General features: G+C 42.3%; 1 protein-coding gene and 1 long non-coding RNA gene across 2 annotated transcripts; one reads left to right on the forward strand and one right to left on the reverse strand.

Annotated features, from left to right (window-relative positions):
- Positions 1-1,904: 1,904 nt before the first annotated feature.
- Positions 1,905-8,673, reverse strand: LOC138065949 (uncharacterized). The gene is made up of 2 exons (XR_011138971.1): positions 8,587-8,673; positions 1,905-3,359 (listed from the first exon to the last, which is right to left on the reverse strand). It is a non-coding gene; the product is annotated as an uncharacterized lncRNA (long non-coding RNA).
- A 98-nt stretch (positions 8,674-8,771) lies between these two features.
- SELENOO (selenoprotein O) lies at positions 8,772-22,864 on the forward strand. The gene is made up of 9 exons (XM_068931478.1): positions 8,772-9,389; positions 11,216-11,419; positions 12,384-12,564; positions 14,710-14,840; positions 15,246-15,526; positions 15,903-16,053; positions 18,262-18,447; positions 19,557-19,713; positions 20,393-22,864. The coding sequence occupies exons 1-9, from the start codon at positions 8,803-8,805 to the stop codon at positions 20,585-20,587; spliced, it is 2,073 nt and encodes a 690-aa protein (XP_068787579.1). The 5' UTR covers positions 8,772-8,802; the 3' UTR covers positions 20,588-22,864.
- The last annotated feature ends 92 nt before the right edge of the window (positions 22,865-22,956 follow it).

Consider the following 22,956-nt stretch of genomic DNA (forward strand, 5'->3'; position numbering starts at 1 on the left):
AAAAAAGGCAACTAGTTGTGTTTTTCCATAGCAGCACATGTCCACCGCCAGCCCCATTGTGCCAAATTATGTGGAAGGGGAGATGGGGAGCAGCTGTTGCTCTCAGCAAGTCCTGGTCTGGGAGGCAGACATGGGGTTGTCTCATTATCCTATCAGGTGTCATTCAGCTTCTGCACGCCATAATCTTACCGAAACAGAGCAAATGGAGCGTTTTATACAAGAAGGAGACAACAGCAGTGAAGAAGGGGGGCTGACGTTGCCCCCAGGCCCAGGGACCGTGGGCTCTCTGCCTCTGTTGTCCTCGGTATTGCTCTCGCCCCTTCTCCCATCCAAGATGCTTGGCACTGATGCATCAAGATTGTTTGATGCATGAGGGAAATTGGAAGAAGAATCAGACTACTCTTTCAAAAAGCTCTCTTTGTGTAATTATTTCAGTTTAAGTAGATTGTATCTCCTCCCAGGTAAGTGAAATTTTTTTCAAACAGAAATGGTTAAAAAAAAGTCCCTGCTTCTGGCTATACAGGTGATTTGCAAATTGGGCAAAGTGACAGAGAGTCAACTTTTGATTAGCGCTTGTTGATTGTCACCACAGACCATGACTCTACCGAAGCACCTACCTGCCAGCTTCAGAGGCAGCAGGAGCGTTGGTAAAGTCACAGTCATCGTCGGCATGAGTAAGGCAGAGTTGCTTTGTGATTTACGAGTGCAGAATGTCTCTAGATGCTCATGGCCTGTTGGGGAAAATCTCTGTATTTCCCTGCATTGCCCTATCCATCCGTTTGTATCCATGTGCTATCTCTTGACTTCTGATTACTTTTATGAGTTCTTTGGAGCTGAGACTGGGTGTTTCTGTTTATCCCACCTTCTGACTTAGCTGGAAATTGCAAGTAATAGTAATAATGCAGTGCCATCTACTGACTGCAAGGGGTATACCTTGTTTGTTTATTTTTAAGTGGAGGAATATGCTGGACTTTCGACAATGTCCTTCAGGTAATTGTGCATACCTCGAAGAGGTTTGGTTTTGACTGTCACCATTGTTATAGCTTATGCTAATTATAACAACACAAAATTGAAGCATCCTAAGTAATTACTGGTTTATAATATACTTCTATATATTTATTGTTCTTTTTACTGTGATTATATTTGAGAGGACGCTTCTTGAGTCAGGAACAATGTCAGGAACCTATGCTATTTAAATATATACATATATGTATATGGGAAAAGGTTGATTATGTTGTGTTTATGCTATTTTATGGGAAATACAGAGAAGGAGCATGACCAGAAAAAGAACTTCCTTATTAAATTTTATTTTTACTCTTTTGTAAGACTCATATTTTTAAGCAATGGAAATTAATGTGAATTGCTTCGTTTGAAATGCTTCGAGGATAGACTTAGTCTGTCCCTGATGTAAGACCCAGCAGCACGAGAAGCTAAAGCTTTACTATCACTCTTACTTTTGCAAGTTGAACATACTTTAGTTGGTGGCCCTGAGGGACCGCTGTTGTTCTCAGGCAGCTGGAGATGCTGGGTGTCCCCCTGAAAACCACATCTGCTCTGACAGCTTGGCAGGCTTTTGGTGCCTCTCTTTCACGTGGGGCAGAGTGGGAGCATTCTGGGAACTAGTCATAGCCTGCATGGTTTGTCATGGTTATCAGCAATTTGAACCTGGCCACTACTACATCCATCTCTACCTATTCAGCTGTGCACAGGCACACTAATAGTGGCTTTCCTGTGCACGTGCCATCCTGATATTCTTGTGCTTTCTGGGATGTCCAGGCCTGCTGCCCAGATATGTTCAGTGGAAGGCTTGTGGCACACAGCCCTCTCCTGGTGTGGACCACACTCTGCGACTGTGCCAAGGTTTGGCACTCAAACCCCTTCAGATCAGCGACGTGAGACATAAGTGAAGCAAGCTGACTAGGACATTTATTGATTGATGAAGACATGACTAGGAAACTGGCACAGCAGTGAAATGATCAATAAGCTATGTAACATACCACTAAAATTAATTCATAGTTACACAGTTATGCGGACTTAATTACAGTTACATAGGCAGACCACAATGCAAAAATACAGAGCTGTGAGTTATAGATCATAAATCTAATCATAAATTGAATCAATCGCATGTATGGCCAATGTTCAGTTACAGTTCTTAAGTATCGAAGTGCCAGTCTGTTCCCCCCATACCAAGTCTTATGGTCACAGACTGACAGGAGTCCAGCAGGTTATTCCAGGCAGGTCCTTCAGTGTCCTGGTGGCCTTGGGTCCACAGGTCAGTGCTGCTGCCAGCTGTAGGCATCCACACTCCTGCTGCTGAAAAAGCTACTCGCTGTTGGTCTTTGATGCTATGCCTTCTGCTTCATTCTTCCTGCATTTGGACCCACCTTTTTGCCACTACTGCACCTCCTTTCTTTTGACCAAACCATTCTGAAATACTTTCTCCCCAGTGCTCCCAGTTTTGTTACACCTATTCCTAAATTTGGTATTCCTGATACCATTATCTAGGCGATCTCAGCCTTATATGGTATTACTGATACAGTTACCTAAGTGTGTGCAGCCTGGCTCCCCTATCTTTATCTGGTTGGAGTCAGTTTACTTCATCCAGTGACTAGACATAATTATTCTACTTTAGCCTTGATTCTTCTACAAGCTCTAGATGAGCGCATGCAGCCCTTTATCTGCCAGTTTACATACCAGAGCAGCAGAGAAACTTGTTTTTCACCCCTCTGCTGCATGCTGTTGGGGGCAGCTGCTTGGGCCTCCGCTCCTGGGGGCCATGCGCTCCAGCGGGACCTCTTACTCACAAGTCATCCCCTGGTCTGACTGACCTCCTCCAAGGACGCTCAGACCACTCTGGATGCTCGTGAGCTCAATCCCTTCCGGCTGGAATCCACCACATCTGTTAGGATATCAGCGTATGTAAGAAATTCAACTGGGCATATAAGTGCATTCTTTTCTTTTGAACCAAGCAAAGCATACATATAAAGAATAAAAGATAGATATAGAGACAATAAAAGGATAAAGAATAACAATACTTCTGTCATAACTATTAACAGCTGCAGGATTAAGTGTAGTAAGTGTAGCGTAGCAGTAGTTTTTGGAGGCCAACCCCCACGAATACGTCATACCAATGACGTACAATAAACAGTTCACTATCAGTCCTCAGTTTTGACAGTTTCTTGTTCTTTAAGGTGATCATCAGGCTTACAACTTGTTGCGTGCGCTCTGGTTTCTCAGCTTCTTTCTGTATGCTGTCATTTTGTCTGAATATCTCATGTCCTGTGAGGTCAGTTAATTCCCAGACGGATGCCATTAGTCCATTGGACTGGAACAGAACTCGGCTTTTGAGAAAGTACAGTCTGCAAGGCAACCGAATATACAACACCGGCTATGGCGACAAATGTGATACCACATCTATGTTCTTCTGCTGGAGGTACATAGGCTGTGTTATCCTTCCACTCTACCATTATAAGGCAACACATACACAACCCACGTTGTAACCAAATACCATTGGAGTTCATGCTAACTTGTTTCCATCGAGATGTGACAATACCCTCCTGTGGTCCACAAGGCTCAATAGATCATGCAGAACTAATACATCCATATCATTTAGTTGTCCACTTTCAACCACTGGGTGGTCAAACTTCTTGTATTCTTATTTGCACACCATTCCCTTTTTAACTGATGTTCCCATAACCCTTTACCCAAGACTTTTGGTAAGCTGAGGCAAGGTTTAATATCCCACTGTTCATGTCCTTCTTGTAATGCATCTCCTAACCCCCAGCCTATTACTGAAGATCCAAACCAAGAAGAAAATCTGTACCACCCATCTGTTAAACCTTGTAATATGGGATCTCTTTGTTGTACTCCTGATGAGAAAGAAGTTAATCCATTATAAAAACCTTCTTAACACCTATTCACTGCTAACAATTGTGCTCAAATACAATAGATGGCCAGAGATCTTGTACAAAAACCCTCCAAGGTGGGGTTTATTTTTTATTTTTTTTTTAACTCAGCAGTTGTTTTTAACCACATGCCACAATTGGCTATTCCAGGTAGTTATTGTGGCTGCATCACACAACAGTCCGAAATTTATTACCAATTTGCCCTGTACACAATTCAAAAATCCTCCCCATTTTACTTCAGGTGTGAATGTTTCAATGTCAAATTAATTTAGTATTCCAGTTTCTGCACCAATTCCTCCTACTATGGCGCTCGCTAAATCTCGAGCCATCTAGACCTTCTATACAGTTTTTAAGACATTTGCCAGGCAGCCATTATGCCATGTAGATAAGTGGCACACTCTGGTCGTATTCTAGAATAGTTCCGATCTAAATATCTAACTTACTAGTTCCTTCATGTTGTTCAGTCCATGCTCCCTTAAAGCTAAAATCAGTTATTTCTGGAAGGACTATTAACAAATACTTAATATTAGGAAACCAAGCATTCGAGGACTTTCCCACTTTCTCAGGGCTTAGTCTTAAAATTCTGTTGATATCTTTCCCGAGGAAATACAATTATTAACCGCAGCAGTGATGTTCCATGTCCAAACTATTGCTTTTATACCTAGAAGCCAGCAGAAGAAAACTGAACAGGGCCAGGAACACTTTAAGAATATTCCTGGCGCTGTCTTACATTGATGATGAGCACCTTGAAGAAGATGGTTCTTGCTGAGGCTCTCTGTGGTCCACAGCTGTGATCAATCTTACACACACATTCAATCCTGAAAATTAATCTTACTTAAACATTAGTTAGAAACATTCTCTTTGATTTCCCGGCAACGGGTCCCATCTACCCATATAACCTCTCCTTTTTTTCCAATTAGCACTGTGTTTGCCCACTCATGAGCCATAATTACCCCTAAGTTTCCTCTCGGCCTTCCTCTTTGTATCTGAGGAGTCCACAGGACCATAGCTCCCAATGGGGGCTGATTTTTCCATTGTTTTATGTTGACCCTTTCACGTTCATGAGTTGAGTAATTATGGACAGCTGTATGGGCCCATGCTCCTGGTTGAGCTGATTGCTCCAGGATCAAATCAATATGTGGAGCACCTAACTGTTTAGCCCATTTACTGACATCACTACAGATCTGGTCTGTTTGTGGAGCATTGCCATGTACCAGCTCATAAGGGCTACATCTAGTATCTAGGATGTTCTTTGCTCGCATGGCCCAGCACACAAATGGAAGTGCTTCATCCCACCTCAGTCCTCTTTTTCCGGCAAATAACTTCAGTCTCAACTTGATGGTCCTATTAGCTCTTTCCACCATCCTGGAGGACTGTGGATGGCACGAAATATGGCTTAACTGATGCACCCCCATCCCTTTAAGGAACTTCTGTACTGCTGCATCTGTGAAGTGGCTTTCTTTATCTGAAACAATTAAGAATGGAGGGCCAAATCTGTTCATTATTTCACACAGACACCGAACTGTGTTATTAGCAGTAGCCTCGCGTAGTACCATTGCCTCTATCCACCTTGTTGTTCTGTCAATGGCAACAAATATAAATTGATTACCCCTCTTTGATCTCTTTAAGCGGCCCACGTAATCAATTTGCCACTGTTCGAATGGTGCCCATTCCCAGGGGTTGAAGGCATTACCCAATGCAGGTTTATGATTCTTTCTAAGAGGTTTCCACTGCCCATATATTCCACATCCCTGCATTTCTGCAGAAATCATGGGAACAGGGATTTTAAGTCCCATCCTCTTAAGTCTTCGCTGTACCCCCTGAGCATCCTCATGACCTTCCTGTGCTTTTGTACCATATCGGTACTGGGATTGGAAGACAGGGTCTTTGATTGGAGTCACCTCATATTCTTCATTCACTAGCCGCGTTCCTGTTCTACTTTTAGCCCAGTACTTCACTGACTCAGTGACTCCTGTGATCTCTTCATTTTCTGAGGCAGCAACACAATATAATTTTCCCTTGGACAAATCTACCTTGAACTGAGACAGGAAATTCATTCCTAAAATGTTTGGCCCCCCTTTTACCAGAATTATCTGCCCCTCCAATTTATCTTCCCCTATGCACAACTGGACTTCTACTTCTTTCCCCTTCACTTTTCCCCCTCCTACTCCCCAAATCCAGACAGATTTACCTGGGAGTGGAGGACCCCAGTAATCTAGTAAAGTTGCTTCTGATCCTGTGTCAACTAAGAAAGTATTTGCAACTTCCCACCCCCTCTTCAACAGACATCGCACCCCCACGTAGCCCCTTCCCCCTGAATCCCAAGTCAGTGTGGTGGAGGTTAATCCCACTGACACCAGGGGTAGGGACTCCTAATCTTTAAGGTCCCTTAAGGATGGGTATAGTTTTCTCTTTGGAATAGGAGGAGGAACTGATGGCTTCATCTGCTCCAGTTTTTCCCAGACCTCCTCTTGCTTCATCCCCTTTTCCTGAAGGATTTTCTTCATTTTGGCAAGTAAAACTCCTGTGGGCTGACTATCTAGCTCTTCTTCATTCACCCCCTGATTTATTAAAAACCTCCAAATTATTCCTCTAGGAATGTACTTCCTAGTCTTTACCCCTATCACTCCCTTCTTTGCTTCGCCTTTCCCCCCCGCTCCCATAAGCGTCCCCACGTTCTCTAACGTAGCCATGCATTCACCAAGGGGCCGACCAATTAACGTAGATCCCAGGCTGATGAAAAATCCCTTATGCAATTCTGGAGCACGGCAGGCCAATACCCCAATGTCTCCTTGTTCCGCATTCACTCCATATATGTCAAAGTCCGGGGTCACTGGCTTCTCCCTTTGCTTTAATACCCGGAGTAGTACATTCCCACACACATAGGCTGACGCCTCCTGAACATCTGTCCAGGGCGCCCCCTCCATGTTATCTTTTAGGGGCTCATATTCTCCCAGATTTCTAATCACCAGCCTTAGGATTTCTCCCCCAGATGTCTCGTTGGCAGGCAAGGCTCTGATGATTGCCCCTACCTTTGGCCAAGGTAGCCCTATGGCTATTACCACCCGCTTAGCCTCCTCATGGGTGAAAGGAGTGCACTGTTCTAAAGTCCAAATCCTGTTTACCCACACAGGCCAACCCTCCTTCTGCTTCTTCCATACCTTCTCTTTCCTGGACATATCCCCCACTCCCTGGGTTTTTAAAGCTATGTCTCCCTCCACTGGTCTTATTTTTCTAGTAACCACAGCAGCTACCCCTTGCACTGTAGAGTTTTCCTCGTCCTCCAAATTCCAAATATCCCCATCCCACGTTTCTGGGTCCCAGTCTGTCTTACTCAAAGCTGCTACTTTCCTATGATCTAACCCTTTCCCTAGAGCTAACAGCGTACCCAAGCACTGCACTTTTTTTCTTAATCGGACATTATCAGCATTCTCTGCCCTTAGCTTTTCTTTCAACTCTCTTAGTTGCTCAGCCTGTTCATTTAGCAGAGTGCTATCACATCGTAGTGCTAGTATCTCATTGTGTGCCACTTGTAAATTATTTTGCAAGTTCTTTATACACTGTTCTTTTTCTTCTATTGCCGTTTGTAAGGCACTGGCCAGATCAAACAATAGCCACTGCAGAGCTGAGCATTTCTTTTCTCCTTTAGGATGATACACGGATATATAATTTACCCAGTGTCTTTCAGCAGCTTTGAGAGTGGGATCCTGGCCAAAAACTTTGTAATCCCAAGGATCTCCTCCATGTTCTAGCATAGCCTGTACTAACAGACCTCTCTCCTCCTGATTGAGAGAGCTTTCGGACTCCTCCTTCTCCTTCGATTTGCCCCCCCTCGTTAACCAAGACATCTTAATATCACTTAGCTCAAGTTCTGAACTGGGAGTATCCTGGACAAGCCCACACTCAGCACTGAGGTTTGGCACTCAAACCCCTGCAGATGAGAGACTCACGATGTACCTGAAGCAAACTGATCAGGAAGGTTACCGAATGACGAACACACGTCTAAGAAACTGGCCAAGCAGTAAAATAATCTATAACCTAAGTAACACAGCACTAAGACTCATTTAGAGCGGCAGAGCTACGTAGACCTTTGTGCAGAACTACGGAGCGGCGAGTTGTACATCTCAAAGCTAACGAGCCCTGTGCGCAGCCAGCACGAAGCTACAGCTCCCCGAGTGCCCAAGGGCCAGTCCGTTCCCCCCACGCCGAGCCTTACGGTCAGAGGCGCCGGGGCGAGTCCAGCAGGTGACCGCGGGCGGCCGTCCCGGCGGCCGTGGGCCTGCAGCCAGCGAGGCGCCCACGCTCCCTCGCTCGGCCGGTCCCCTGGCCGCGGACCCTCTCCTTCGTTCTTCCTGCGGTCGGACCCACCTTTTTTGCCGCCGTCGCACCTCCTTTCTTCCGGCCAAACCCTCCCTTGATAAACAACCGGCCCAGAACTGCTTTCTCCCCATCGGCGCCAGTTTTGCTACATCCGTACCTAAACGTGGGGTTTCTGATACCGTTACCTAGGCGACCCGGCCCTCACACGGGCCACGGCTGATAGGGTCACCCGGCGCCGGCCGCCCGGCTCCCCGAGCTCCCCCGGCGCCGGCCGCCCACCCAGCCACTAGACATAACCATCCCCCGTTAGCCTTGATGCCTCCACGCGCTCCCGCAGCTCCTTATCTCTCAGTTTACATACCAGGGCCGCGGCGAAAACCGTCACCCCGCCGCCGCTGCGCGGCGCCCGCCCCCGCCCGGCCCCGCCCCTCGCGGCAGGAGGGCGGGGCGGGCAGCGGGCGGGGCTTAGCCGCCCCTCGCCCCGCGATAGGGCGGGCAGCGGGCGGGGGTCGCCGTGTGGGCGGGGCCGGAGGGCGCCCCGCCTTGCTCCGTCCCGTCGCTTGGCGGCGGGGGGCGAATGGCCGCGGCGCTGCGCAGCGGGCGTCGCTTCTTCCTGCCGCTCGGGCCGGGCTCCCCCGGCTGGCTCGGCTCCCTCGGCGCCGCCATGCAGCAGCCCCCGGCTCTGGCGGCCGCGCCGGGCAGCCCCGAGCGCGGCGCCGCGGAGGTGGCGGGCGGCGGAGGCGGCTGGCTGGGGGCGCTGCGCTTCGACAACCTGGCGCTGCGCTCGCTGCCCGTGGACGCCTCCGAGGAGAGCGCGCCGCGGCCGGTGCCCGGCGCCTGCTTCTGCCGGGTGCGGCCCAGCCCGGTGCAGAACCCGCAGCTGGTGGCCATGTCGCTGCCGGCCTTGGCGCTGCTGGGGCTGGAGGCGGCCCCTTCCCCGGCCGAGCGGGAAGCGCTGGAGGCCGAGGCGGCGCTGTACTTCAGCGGCAACCGGCTGCTGCCGGGCTCGGAGCCGGCGGCGCACTGCTACTGCGGCCACCAGTTCGGCAGCTTCGCGGGGCAGCTGGGCGACGGCGCCGCCATGTACCTGGGCGAGGTGCTGGGCCCGCGGGGCGAGCGCTGGGAGATCCAGCTGAAGGGCGCCGGCCTCACCCCCTTCTCCCGGTAAGGTGCGCGGCGGGGGGCCGCCGTCGGGGTCCCTTCGCCCCCACCCCCCCCCCCCGACCGTTGCTTCCCGAGCGGCCCCGCCGCGCTCGCGCCGGCCGTTAACGGCCTCTCGCGGCCCGCGAGGCGTCGGCGCGCGGCCGGGCGCCGCCTCGCTTCGTGCCGCCGGCGGCTGAGCCGGCAGCGGCCGGCGCGTCCCCTCGGCGAGCGCGAAGCTTGCGGTGTGAAAGGAATTGGCGTCCAGGGAAGGCTCCGCTGCCCGCCTTTTGTGTTGCCTTAGCTTAATGATTTTCATAGTGTTTTTGTGCAGCGGATTACTTCTTAAGGCAGACATAATCTCTTAAACCCTCGCTTTTCTGTGCTTCCTGCTGCGGGTATAACACAGTGGAGGGTTAAAAGGTACGGTGGCGAAGTCTTGATGTGAAAAACAAAACCACGGTTGCTTCTCCTTCGTGTAACATCTTACTTCCAGCCCCTGTTTCGAGTTACTCTTGCCTAAGGTTTTCTCTTCTTAGCCCGCAGACAGGGATAACAGTGGCCAAGGCAGCAAGTGATAGCCACCAGGCTGCCTGCAGTCATCCTGCTTCACCTGCTCGTACAGCCGGTGCAAGCGTTGCTAAAGATGAGGCTGCGCGTTCTGTTTGTGCTGCTCTCGGTTCAGACCGCTGCTAGCGGTGGAACCTCCCTGCTCTCCCTACCCAGAGGGATAGTGGGAAAGCCTGAGAAAACGTCGTGCTGACCAGGTGCCTGTAAGGGATGGCTGTCCTCTCTTGCTGACTTTAGCCTACGCTGCTTTACATCTTTCAGGTCAATTTTCCGTTTGCCTTTCCTATATTTTCTATTGCAGCAATGCCCATGCTTAAGTATGCTTTAATTTTATACATCTGAGACCTGCAAAAGGCCTGCAGAGTGTGTGAATGTGAAGACCGGTTGATGCAAGAAAATCTCAAACAATGAAAATTCGAGATATGCTGCTAACACAGTATGTCTCTGGGAAGCTCTTTGTTTTTTACTTTTTGAAATGATTGGAATACAGTTTGAGAGCTACCGATGCAGTATATGTTCTGTATCTGTGAGTTGTATTGAACGAATAGATGGTTAATGTTCACCTAGTTTATTTTGTCATGCAACTCAGTATGTAATGTCCCATTTCTAGCTTACTTATGCAGAAAGACCCAAAATAAAATGGCTGCTATTATATCTCTTGAAAAATACTATTATTAATAAGAACACTTGAATTTAAAAATAGAAATAATTTCTTATTTTGGTTATTTGCTGGTTTATTTTTCTTGCAGTATGAACAGTAAAAACTGATTTTTGTTTATGGACAGCTAGAGCGTCAGTTAAAATTCTGCAGTGTATTGGTTGAGTTTTGTTTTTTTGAAAACAATTGTGTTTTTTTTTGAAAAAAACACTGTTTTTTAAAACTTAGTAAAAATGAGGGGCGGTTCTGATCTGAGTTATTTTAGCAGTGTATTCTACAGTATTTAAAGGTGTATTTGTCGTCTTTTTAAATCTTTTTGAAAGAATCTACTGAGTCTGTAAAAACAACGAAGCTGATGATTGGAAGGGATATCACTAACTGGGAAATACTTCCTTCTGTTACGTGTGGTCTTTGTTGCAAGTGTGTCCTGTCCATCTAATCCGAGCTTTGAAAGATGGATCTTCAAACTTCTGTTATTCTCGGATGCACCACTAACAACTTCTGTGATTGTGGAGAGCGTGCTTCACTTCTGGGCTTTTTTGTTTCTCCACCACTAAAGTGGAAAAAGGAATTCCTTCCCTTGTAGCCTGAAACTAAGGTCTGTCAATGCTTTCTGTTACAGACAAGCTGATGGTCGTAAAGTCCTGCGGTCAAGTATACGAGAATTCCTGTGTAGCGAGGCTATGTTTCATCTAGGAATACCAACAACAAGAGCCGGAACATGTGTGACATCTGACTCCAAAGTTGTTCGTGACATATTTTATGATGGAAATCCAAAAAATGAAAGGTGTACAGTTGTCCTGAGAATAGCTTCAACATTTATAAGGTAGAAAGAAGCCTACTTAATTTTTCATATGAAAACCAAGTGCTGCAGCTTTTGAAGTGTGGGTGTGTGCATATACATGTATATGTGTGCGTGTGTGTCTTTATTTCCGTAACCGTGTCATCTGTATCTTATTCTGCGACCTTGGAAGTTTTTAATTAAATGGTAGAAATCTGCTCTTTCAGTCCAGTGGATGAGATGAGCCAACATCTTTGCAAACAGGGAAATAAACACTAGGCATGCTGGCATGCACAAAGCAGAACTAAGTTCTGCAGTTGTCAGAAGAGATTTTTCATGTTTATGCCTGTAACTGCAGAGAAAACACACTTTTTGATGTTGGTAGTATTGATTGGTTATAATTCTACCCTTAATTTTAAAGCTATCTAAAGATACAATACTGTAGAAGTCCAGATCCTTCTAAGAGTGCCTTATGAGGGTACTTGTGTTGCCCGAGAACTGTACAGAGTTCCTGCTCCAGTGCAAAACATCAGGAGCTTCAGGAGGATGCATAGTTTCTTGTAAAGCAACCAAATGTTAGAGAATGGTGAGGCATAAGGAATGTGTATGACATAGAAAAATATATCTTAAACCCTTGATGTACTGTTGTATTTTAGATTAGTTCTGTTCCTGTATGTTTACTCAGAATAAGGGTTTTTTTGCAGAAGAGTTCATAAGAACCTTTAATGAGCTGGTCTTCAGTGCTAGCGGGGGTTCTGATCTGCCATTTTTCTAGGTGTGGATGTTTATGCTTCCCCGCATTGAGTCACTGAGCCTCGTTGGTTTCACAGTAGGCGTTTTTCAGGTCTTTTCTCTGTCACTCGAGGGACTGATGGTATTAAACTCAAGAGACTGTTGCGTTGTTACAATAGCGCTAAATGTTTTTACTGCATGTAAAATCAAATAAATTTAATAGTACTGAATAATATTAAAACATTTTTATTATTATTCATTATTATTTTTAATACAGGTTTGGATCTTTTGAAATTTTTAAGCCTACTGATGAACATACGGGGCGCAAAGGTCCTAGCGTTAACAGAAATGATATTCGAATACAAATGCTCGATTATGTGATCGGCACTTTCTATCCAGAAATCCAGGAGGCTTATTCTGATAACAGTATTCAGAGAAATGCTGCTTTCTTTAAAGAGGTAGGAAGGATATGTTTCTTTTCATAAATTTGTAGCAGTAGACTTTAAGAACTCCATCTGTGAGCACAATGACTGGAGTCAGTTAATATCTTGAGTCTCTTGATTACTTGAACTATTCTTCTCTTTGGATAATGCACTATTAATAGCACTGTTTATTGATGAAAGCAATATTGATATTGATGAAACCGATGAAAGCAGTTTTACCTCTTTAATAGTAAATGATGTTTTCCCAGCTCTTGGAGAGCTTTCCGAAACCGTTCTCTCAATTTGCTGAGAGTATTTCAGCATGCAAAGGGAAATTCTGGCCCTCGTTGTTAGGTAATGAGTTGATGGTACTGAGATATCATTTGTAAGGTAAAGTACTGAGAATGTTCAGTCAGTTCCTGCTTCTTATTTTCCAAATGAAAAGTACCTTAATTAATATCATAGCTTAAAATAGTCATTTTTGTTTATAATAAGGCACACTTGTTTTTGGGCATGGCTATATTAGCAGCAGTAGAGAAATGTGTTTAAAAATAATAAAGGTTGAAGTGAGTTGCAGAGCTGTCTATCTAATCAATAACCCTGTCTTTGAGTAGCAGCCAAGCTCGTGCTCTCATGTGCATACGTGCTTTCTCTCTCTCGTGCACGTGCTCTCTCTCTCTGTCATGCACTTACTCTCTCTTTCCTTCATTTTTTTCCATAGTTTTACTGTCTCAGGTGGCACAGAGCCATCATATACAGGGTTTGTCACTCTGTGGTTTACTGCATGCTAATAATCAGTTTTGTACCCATATAACTACTTGGAATGCCCTCTGGCTTCTGACTTCTACCCTGGGAAGCAGGATTTATTAAAACAGTTTAAACCACCTAACATGAGCATGCTACAGGAAGTGGAAGCATGGGATTTTCAAGGTGAAATGAAGGCTTGCATACCAAGATAATTTGCAATTTTTACTACCTTTAGACTGTACCCAGGGCAAGAATTTTCTAGCTTTTTTTCCCCCTGCCCTTCCCCTTAGCTGAATGCACACATTAAAGCGGGGGAGGATTCTGGTTTGGAAGGCAATGAATAAAAGTAACACTCCTTCTGTTAACAATTTTTTTTTGTTTTTGTTTTAATAAGCTTGATAAATCCCACTGCAGCCCAGGGAGAATAGATGCTTTAAAATTCTGTACATGGATAGCTATTTAGGCAGATAAGTGATTTCAGCTATGACAATGCTTTTGTTTAAAAGTTTTAGCTAGTGCCACATAAAATATAAATTTATTTATAGGAATTCCGTAAAGTATTTGGAAATATCTATGTTTATTTAAAAGCTGTACTAGCTTCCTGACTTCCAGGTTTCATAGGGTTTATCTAATTGCAGCTGGCAGATGGACTAAAGTAATGAAATAACCAGGCCTATTTTATGTGGTACGGGCACCAATTCCAGCTAAAGGACCCACGACAATCAGAGTTAAACAACTAAAGAACTGGTAAAGCACACATTCAGTGAAGAATTACATTTAAATAAAAACTTGTATCATTTTTGGAAATTTTTCTTAACCTCTTAGCTTTTTTCTCTTCTTGGCAAATTGAAGGAAGTGCTTATCAGTGCTAAAACATGTTAGCAAGAAATAAATTTTGTCTAAATGACTTACCTTTCTATAAATCACTCTTACATACTAGGTAAACCAAAGTACTGGCTTTACACTGGGTTTTGTGGCACATAGTTTTCCCCCTTCTCTCCCACCTCAGATTTTGTTTACGCCTCCTCCTACTTGTAGTAAAAGGATCTTAAAATAAGAAGCAGCCGAAAGACGATATTGTATGATGACTAGAACAGCAGGCAAGTCTGATCTTCAACAGTTTATCTGCTCTCAGTGTCCCATCCCAGTATAATTTGTAGCTGTACAATAGACTTTCAAGTTAAATGTAGACGTAAAGAAGAGAGAACAAAGAAAAATGGGAGATATAGGGACCGGGCAGTTGATAAAAGGAGGAGAGAGGAAAGCAGCCTTTAGGCTTTTTTTTTTTTTTTTTTTTTTTTTTTTTTTGGCATATGGTATACAAGCCAGAATCTGCTTCCATCAGAGCTGTCGAAAGATCAGTTCAACATATCGGATGCTTGGAAATATAAGAACATTTATAAGTTGTTTGACAAATGAAAAATTCTCTTTTAGATAACAAAACGGACAGCAAGATTGGTTGCTGAGTGGCAGTGTGTTGGTTTTTGCCATGGCGTGCTGAATACAGATAATATGAGTATAGTTGGACTAACTATTGACTATGGCCCTTTTGGATTTATGGACAGGTCAGTGTGTCATAATTGAAATGTGCATATGGATCTGCTGTGTAGAGCGATCCTGACACTGTTCACTATTGCTTTAATATTTTTAACTCTCCAGTGGATTTATTAACTCTATTTATGGCAAAGCAGATTAAGTTAGCCCTAGCTGTCCTGTGTTCTTCTGTTCAACCTTTCTGTATACAACTTTGTTGCTGACATCTCTGCCCTTAGGCTGGTTTTGTTTATAATGTGTGGGGTTTCTCGTATTTGGGAGGGCAGGAAAATACCTAATTAGGTAGCTTTGGGAGAAGAAAGAGTCCCATGACAAGAAGTACTACTCCTTTTTGGTTATTCTGGTCTCCTAGAGAGCCTCACTTAGTATTGGTGTGCAGATAACTAGAAGAATGCTAACTATGTCTTTATTTGTAGATATGACCCTGAACACATTTGCAATGGTTCTGATAATACAGGGCGCTATGCTTACAACAAGCAGCCAGAAATTTGCAAGTGGAATCTAGGGAAGCTTGCTGAAGCTTTAGTTCCAGAGCTGCCTCTGGAAATAAGTGAACTCATCCTGGAAGAGGAATACGATGCAGAATTTGAGAAACATTATTTGCAGAAGATGAGGAAGAAGCTAGGTCTAATTCAGCTGGAATTAGAAGAAGATAATAAGCTGGTGTCGGAACTTCTTGAAACTATGCATCTCACAGGTTGGTGAGGAACAGAGCAAGTTATTACTTAGTAGCCCATAAATATTTTACAGTCAAACCAAAATGTAGTTCTTATCTTGACTTTATAAAAAAGAAGCCTTGTGTGACTACATCCTCATCTGAAAGAAGAGCAAAAGACTAAAAGGTATTTAACTTCTTGTGAACTGTGTGACAGCTGGTGCCTTGATGGAGGGCTCCCCTATATCACATTTGCACCGTCACTGAGCAAGTGGCAGGCGGAAGTTAGCTACTACGTATTTTACGTCTGTCTGCGTTAGCCACCCGCACCGCTTCTGGGTGTTAGGGAAGGAATTTGTGGGACCTGTTTCCCTACTGGTTTGTTAGCTCTATTGCTCATAGAATTTACTTTTTTCAGGCGGGGACTTCACAAATATTTTCTACTTGCTGAGTTCATTCCTAGTAGATTCTGATCCTTCAAGACTGGAAGATTTCTTAGAAAAGCTAGCAACCCAGTGTGCTTCCCTGGAAGAACTGAAAGTTGCTTTCAAACCTCAGATGGATCCAAGGTAATACTGTTACAGGCTTCAATGCTTCTGGATGGTGCTTTTAGTTTTATCATTACTCTAATGAACTTTGCCTGCTCTATAATAGTTAACTGACTTTAAATTTGGAAACTTCACTGTTAAGTGGATGCATCGTGATATACAGCAGTGCAAACTTGTGTGTTTTGTGGGCTGATGAATTCTCAGAAATCAGCTCTGGGCCTGAGAGTATCTGGAGTTTTGGTTTTTGTTTTTTTCACTTTATCCGCTGACAAAGCCAATGAGAGTGCCAGATGGTGAGATGGTACAGTTAATATTTTATGAGGAGATGGATTTAAACAAAATCTCTCCTGTGTTCTGCCAACGCACCGTTAGCTAATAATCACTTTCAGCCACCAATGTTCTGATCTAAGTATAACTAAAATGCACGCTCTATACTCAGATACTGTTTGGTGCCATCCAGGTCTCTTTTGATGGGCCAGATTGTCCAGCCCAGCTGCTGCGAGAATGGAAAAGTAGTAAATCTTGTTCAACTGCTGTTTATATCGGGCCTGCCTGTATCTTTTCCCTTTTTGGAGCAGTGGAAAGCAGGCAATGAACATAACGCTTGAATTTTTCCTTTCTTTCTAGCTCTTTCCAAGACGGGGAGAAAAAAATTACGGCTTGGGGTATTTTGAGTAGGGCTTTTACCCCTCTGTTTAGTTCTGTGAATGTAACGAAGGTACCAAATTCTTCAGTTCTTCTGTCTGCTGGTATCACACTTAATTTGGGTAAAGCAGATAGCTGAGAAGATGGACTCATTCTGGCTTCTGTAGTGTGAAATTTGTTCATGCAAGTTTGATATTGCACGGAGCTGGCTGGCTTTAATCATCATTCTGGAGATGTTACTGGGTGTTCAAGTTTTAGCAGTGATGCCCTAAATTGAAAGGGGAAGAAATTAAGAAGATTATGGATACTGCTTATTTAATTAACTTTCAGATTTCAGCTCCTTTGAAATTGTAAGCAGATGTCAAGTAACGTGAAGACAGTCTGTGTGACAGATATAATTCTTTTTTAAGGATTGTTACATTTGGACTTAAAGGAGCGTTAAAAGTAGCAATAAATCAACATATGGATATAAAGCCTTGGGGTGGGGATGTAGCATTGCTGAGCTAAGCTGAATGCCTCATTGATTTTTATCGTAGCACTTAGATATCGTAGAGCTGGTTACGTCAGATATGCAAATCAGATTTGGATGATATTTTATATAGACTGAAAAATCAAAGCACCTAGCTTATCTCTGTTTAAATCAGGTTATATTTTACTGCTTTTAGTAATGAGTTGTCTGTTTTTTGAGGCTGGGAATAATGTCTCTTTCTTTTATTTATGCATGCGTTCACAGAAAGACATGGAAAGAGTAGAGTATATTCTCATACCCTGTAACTTACACTGTTTGTTTTAGTGTGTTTTACTTTTTGCCATAGTACAGTTATTTATACCAGGAAGAAAAAATTAATTAATGTGATGTTCAGAATGTGGTGAAGCTCCTGTACGCGCCAATTAACATAGCCTTATGTCAAAGGCTAAAATCTTAATCAAACATGCAGCAAAATAGCTTCGATGTTGCTAGGAATTTACTACCACAAAACAGTTTTTCCTTCTGTGATTTAGATTGGTTAAAGTTGTTTAAGTTAAATAATAAAATAGAATAACTGTCTTGTGTGAGTTAAATGAGGTGGGTTTTTTTTCCCCATGTCATTTTGGGTTTTTAGTATCAGTAAGATTAATGTTAGAGCTTTATTCTGAATGCTGTTACAGTGTTAATGCCCAATTTACAAAAAGGTATCTTAAAAAAAGAAACTGAAAAAAGGATTCTGTATTATCCTGGTAAATTCCATATACAGAATGCTATATGAAAGTACTGGAGGTCTTTCAAAGTGCCTAGGTTGTTTTGCTGAGAATTATGCATCTAAACCCAACTGGTAGTTCTGAGTCTGAAAAATCTGAAAGTCTGCACTTTATACACCACAGACATGTATATTAAGCAGACTGCAGAAGGGGGAGGAAACAATAAAATGAGCATAATTTATTATGAATTTGTAAATTATAAAGTACTGGTATTTAACCTCTTTAGTGAAATCATAGGTTATTGTGAATGTTTTTGTTTACTTTATGGTTGCAAAAGATAGGTCTTGACAGACAGCTTAGATTTAACATCTAATGTGTGTGGGTTTTTTTTCCTCTCGTTTCCAGACAACTGTCAATGATGCTAATGTTGGCTCAGTCTAATCCTCAGTTGTTTGCATTAATTGGAACAAAAGCTAATATAAATAAAGAACTAGAGCGCATTGAACAATTCTCTAAACTGCAGCAGTTAACAGCAGCTGATTTACTTGGTAGAAATAAAAGACATTGGAAAGAATGGCTGGAGAAATATAGGTAAGGTGTAGCAATACTCATAGCAGAATATCTGTTCTGCTTTTTATTCAAGAACAATGTATCTGTCGCATTAAAACCTCCCTCACTTGAGAAGTATATACGTGTAGGAAAAAAAACCAAAGCCTTTGACTGTTATTAATCTGCTCAAAGGTCAGTATCTGTGTTGCTATGAAAGTTGAGACACTTGTGTATTTTGTTTATGAGATTTCCGAGGTGGGGAATTAACTAACATTAAATCTGGTATAAAAAGCACTTCCAGAATGTTGGTCTTGATTCTAGTAGACATTAATTTCAAATGTGAACTATTCGGTGGTGAGTAACTAGAATTGGCTGACCTCTGAGCATTTTATCTATTTACAGGGTGGGTTTTTTTTTTTCCTGGAATAAAAAAAGTGCATTATTATACAAAACAAGTAAAAGCATTTCTAGTCAAACAGTAACTGTAACAGAAGTCAAGGCCAGAAAAATAAGTCCCGTCTCTTCTAATGTGCGTTACTTATCCAGCTAGCCCTGAATTTTTAGGCTATTTTCTGTAATGAAAACCTCCTGTAGTGCATTAGTTCTCTCTGCTGTGTGGATTCAGGACTCCTTTCCTCAAGGGGCTGGCTGTGATCTTATTCTCCGATGGGTCTGAGAATTTTGGCAAGTGTAACTGCTAGTTGGTAGCCCAAACTGCCTCAGCTGTATGGCATCCTTTTACTTTTATAAGAACATCAAAAACTTAACCAGTAAACAAGCAATGAAATACTTAAAAGCCAGGTTCTGAAGGCACAGGTTTTTGCAGAGTAACGCGTAACAGGCCATGCGCCAGTGGGCGTGGATCTTAAACTCTTGACTTTTCAGAGGTATTCTGGATGTGTGACACTTGCTGAAGTACCGTCAGGATTTTCTGATGGCTGGTCAGGTTTCACTTTTAAATGACATGGGAAGTGTCATTTTTGTATTTTATTGCTGTGCTGGATTTTATAAATTGAAAGGATTATAGGTTATGTAATTACTGTCTTGAGATCCTTAGTTTTCAGCTCTTAATATTTCAAGAAAAAGGGTCATTTTTTACATGTGATTCTTGAACCAAACAAAACTATTTGTTTCTATCTGCTCATTTTCAGAGTCCGTTTGCAAAAAGAAATAGAAAATGTTAGTAATGCTGATGTCTGGAATACTGATCATGTGAAGGTTATGAATTCAAATAATCCAAAATACATCTTGAGAAATTATATTGCCCAGAATGCCATAGAAGCAGCTGAAAATGGGGATTTCTCAGAGGTATGATATTACTACATACCATCTTTATATGCTTGATGATTTGACATTATGCTAAAGGAACTTGAAACCCAGGTAAGATTCATTATGGCATATAGGCAACTGGGAATTTACTATTATGAAGGCCCATATTATTTTTGAGGTAGCTGTGGTTTTAATGCCTACAAAAGAAAGAAAAAAGCTGAAAATCTGAATCTGAACTTCACTAGCTTTTGCAGGCTGATCTTGCAGGGCAAGACATTTAGCCTGGCTTTCACATCTTCAGAATGGTATCTGTCTCGGGAAGACTGTTGCGGATTAATTTATACTTGAGTCTTTCTGTGACAAATGATGTCTTTCGAAAGTGATGGCTATTACCTGTACAGTTCTGCGTGTAGGTTGTTACATGCAGAATGCAGACAAATTAATATATTTTGAGAAGAGCAACATGAGAATTTGTATTTAAGACTTACAGTTGAAGTTCTTTGTGTTTGTATGGAACTCAAGTTCAAATTCAACCAGTTACGATTTTAGAATTTGCAGCTTGTTTGGTACACATACGGCTCATTTATTTCATGTTTGACTCTTTCTTCCTCTGGAGTGTATTAATTACAATAAACTCAATCATTATTTGGTTTAAGGTTTTCTACAACATTTTGCCTTTACTTTCTAAATTCTCATAACTGTGCTCTTTTCTCTCTAGGTTAGAAATGTATTGAAACTTCTAGAGAATCCATTCCAAGAAACAGAAAGTTTCAGGGAGGTGAAGGAAGAAGCAGAAGAGGAGGGAACAACTGCTGCAGCAGCTGCTTGTGCTGAAGTGACCAGAAGTAGACTACCATATTGTAGCAAACCTCCATTGTGGGCTTCAGAGCTCTGTGTTACATGATCTTCGTAACTGCCTTGTTTGATTTTTTTTTTTTTTTTTTTTTTTTTTTGCTGTAAACTGAAGATTCTAATCCTTCTTCAGCAGTGAGGAATTCAGCAAGGCAAACATGAAAGTACTATGAAGTTACTGAAAACAACCCTACATTTGGATGTATCTGCAACAATCTTCAGCTGTGCTTAATTTGAAGCAATTGTGGATCATGAGTTTAACCAAACCAGTGACAATTGACAGGCTATATACATCATTCATTTAAATGAGACTGAAAAACTTTCCTGTACTCATACTGCACTGCAAGTAGAAAGCAATATTTTATGTTGAAGCACACAGAACTTTGAAAATCCAAATGGAGTTGTTCTTAAGTGAAGACAAAAATAGCAAGTCAGGAATCTGATCTGTTTTTGTCTGATGTCTTAACTGATAGTACTTTTACCATTTACTTACTGCTTTTTCTATGCAGGGACTTCTGATGCTCTTTAATGGAGGAATAGGTTCAGTGTTGCTTGTTCTGAAGCTATGATTCATTTAATATTACGTAGATCATTTCTTGTGAACTTTCAGAATGATATTTAATCATAATCTGTTTTTAGAGAATTTGTGCAGGCTGGGGTTTGTGGGGGAATCTATCTTTTTTTTTTTGTAATACACAAAAAGGGTAGAATTAAGGGAGAGTATTTATTTGCACTTAATCATGGTGGAAAAGTTTATTCAGGTTCAGTATGTTTGCATATAAATATACACATGTATAAATACTTATAAACTGTAGCCATAATTTTTAATAAGATGACTCAATCAAGGTCAGATAGCCAAATTAGCTTAAACTCTCTGAACTACCCAGTACTCAAATACAGGTTCATGAACTCTTTACCTGTATATTCTTAATGTAGTATGTTAAGCATGCAGGTGGGGTACCTGTTTGTTCACATCGGTCAGTGGGATTCTTCCATTCCCACTTTGGTCTTGTACCACTTAGTTTCCTTCCATGGTCTTCAAAAATTTCTACACTGAAAGTTGCCAAACAGGAACAGCATATTTGAGCTTGTATAAACGATTTTCTACTTGTTAACTTATGCTGTTTTGTTTTGAGACTGGTCAAATACTTCACGTAACTAGGGAAAGCTGAAAACTGTTGATATCAAGCTACTTGTAATACTAGACAGTTTCCTCTTGTTAAAAATGTCTAACAGGCCATCTGAAGTATGAAGTTCTTTCAGTATAGAAAATGAACAGAGAAAATGTTTTGCTTAAAACTTGATTAGTGTGAGTGTAACAAGGAGAATGAAGCAGTACAGTTTGAGTAAATGTAAACATTTGAGAAAGGCTGCTTGTTTTAAAGTTGATAGTGAGAATAAGACAAGCTTTTATTAATAACTTTGTGCTTGAAGCTTTCTCTTGTTTCTAGTCAGGTCAGACTATTGCATAGTTCTCTGAAAACATGAAACTTTCTTCTTTAGCCACAGTTAACAGGTAACATGGCCTTAATAATCAGATGCAAATCTCATTTTCCACTTCCAGAATTATTGACTGTAGAAATACATGGAGGACGTAGTAGATAACTTGCTCAGAAATTATCCATTGCTAGTATTCTATTTCTACTCAATTTTCTTATGTTGAACTTAAGCAGTAAAATTGATTTTTATATACCTGGTTAAAGTTATTACCACTATAATTTCTTAAGTATTTCTCATTTGCCTATTTTTGGTGATGCATACATATGACACGTATCTTGCCTATGAAAATAATGGGAAACCATCAGATTGACAGCGAATGTAAAAGTCTGTTCTTGGCTGAGTCCTTTTTAAAAGAAGGTAGAACAGCACTAAACTTCCATATCACAAGTTGTTTCTGCAAGAGTTGTCAGAATCTCTGATCATCCTGAGGGAAGCTGGTTGCTACTATTGCTATCTCAATTAAAAGGGGGAAAAATTGATCTTTTCTGTTCTGTAGTTAAAGTTAGTGCTTAGCTTTCTGAACCTCTTTGTAGAGGAAACTACTAGTGACTCAGACATTTGAAAACTTGGAAAAAGTGTGATTTCATGCAGAGATTGCACTTTGCCAAAGAGACTGCTGTCTTACACTGTGAGTTTAAGCGTACTCTAAATTCTTCCTTCTCCCCACCTTCAAATGCAGGTTGGGTATTAACTCCGGTTGACTGATTCTGTTTTAAGTCTTCCTCAGAATATGAACTATGGAAAAACAGAACAGTTGAGCTACTGTGTACCTCTCTACGTTAGTAATCCATTTGTCCTGGTTGCTACCACAATAAATAGCTGATGCCTTGAATAGGAACATTCAATCCGTCTTGATTTTGACGTAGAGAAAGTGATGCTAAATAGTGTTGTGACAGATTGGAATGAGTGACAAACACTGATGCTTCCTAT

Source organism: Struthio camelus, chromosome 1, assembly GCF_040807025.1.
Source record: "Struthio camelus isolate bStrCam1 chromosome 1, bStrCam1.hap1, whole genome shotgun sequence".
NCBI classification, from domain to species: Eukaryota; Metazoa; Chordata; class Aves; order Struthioniformes; family Struthionidae; genus Struthio; species Struthio camelus.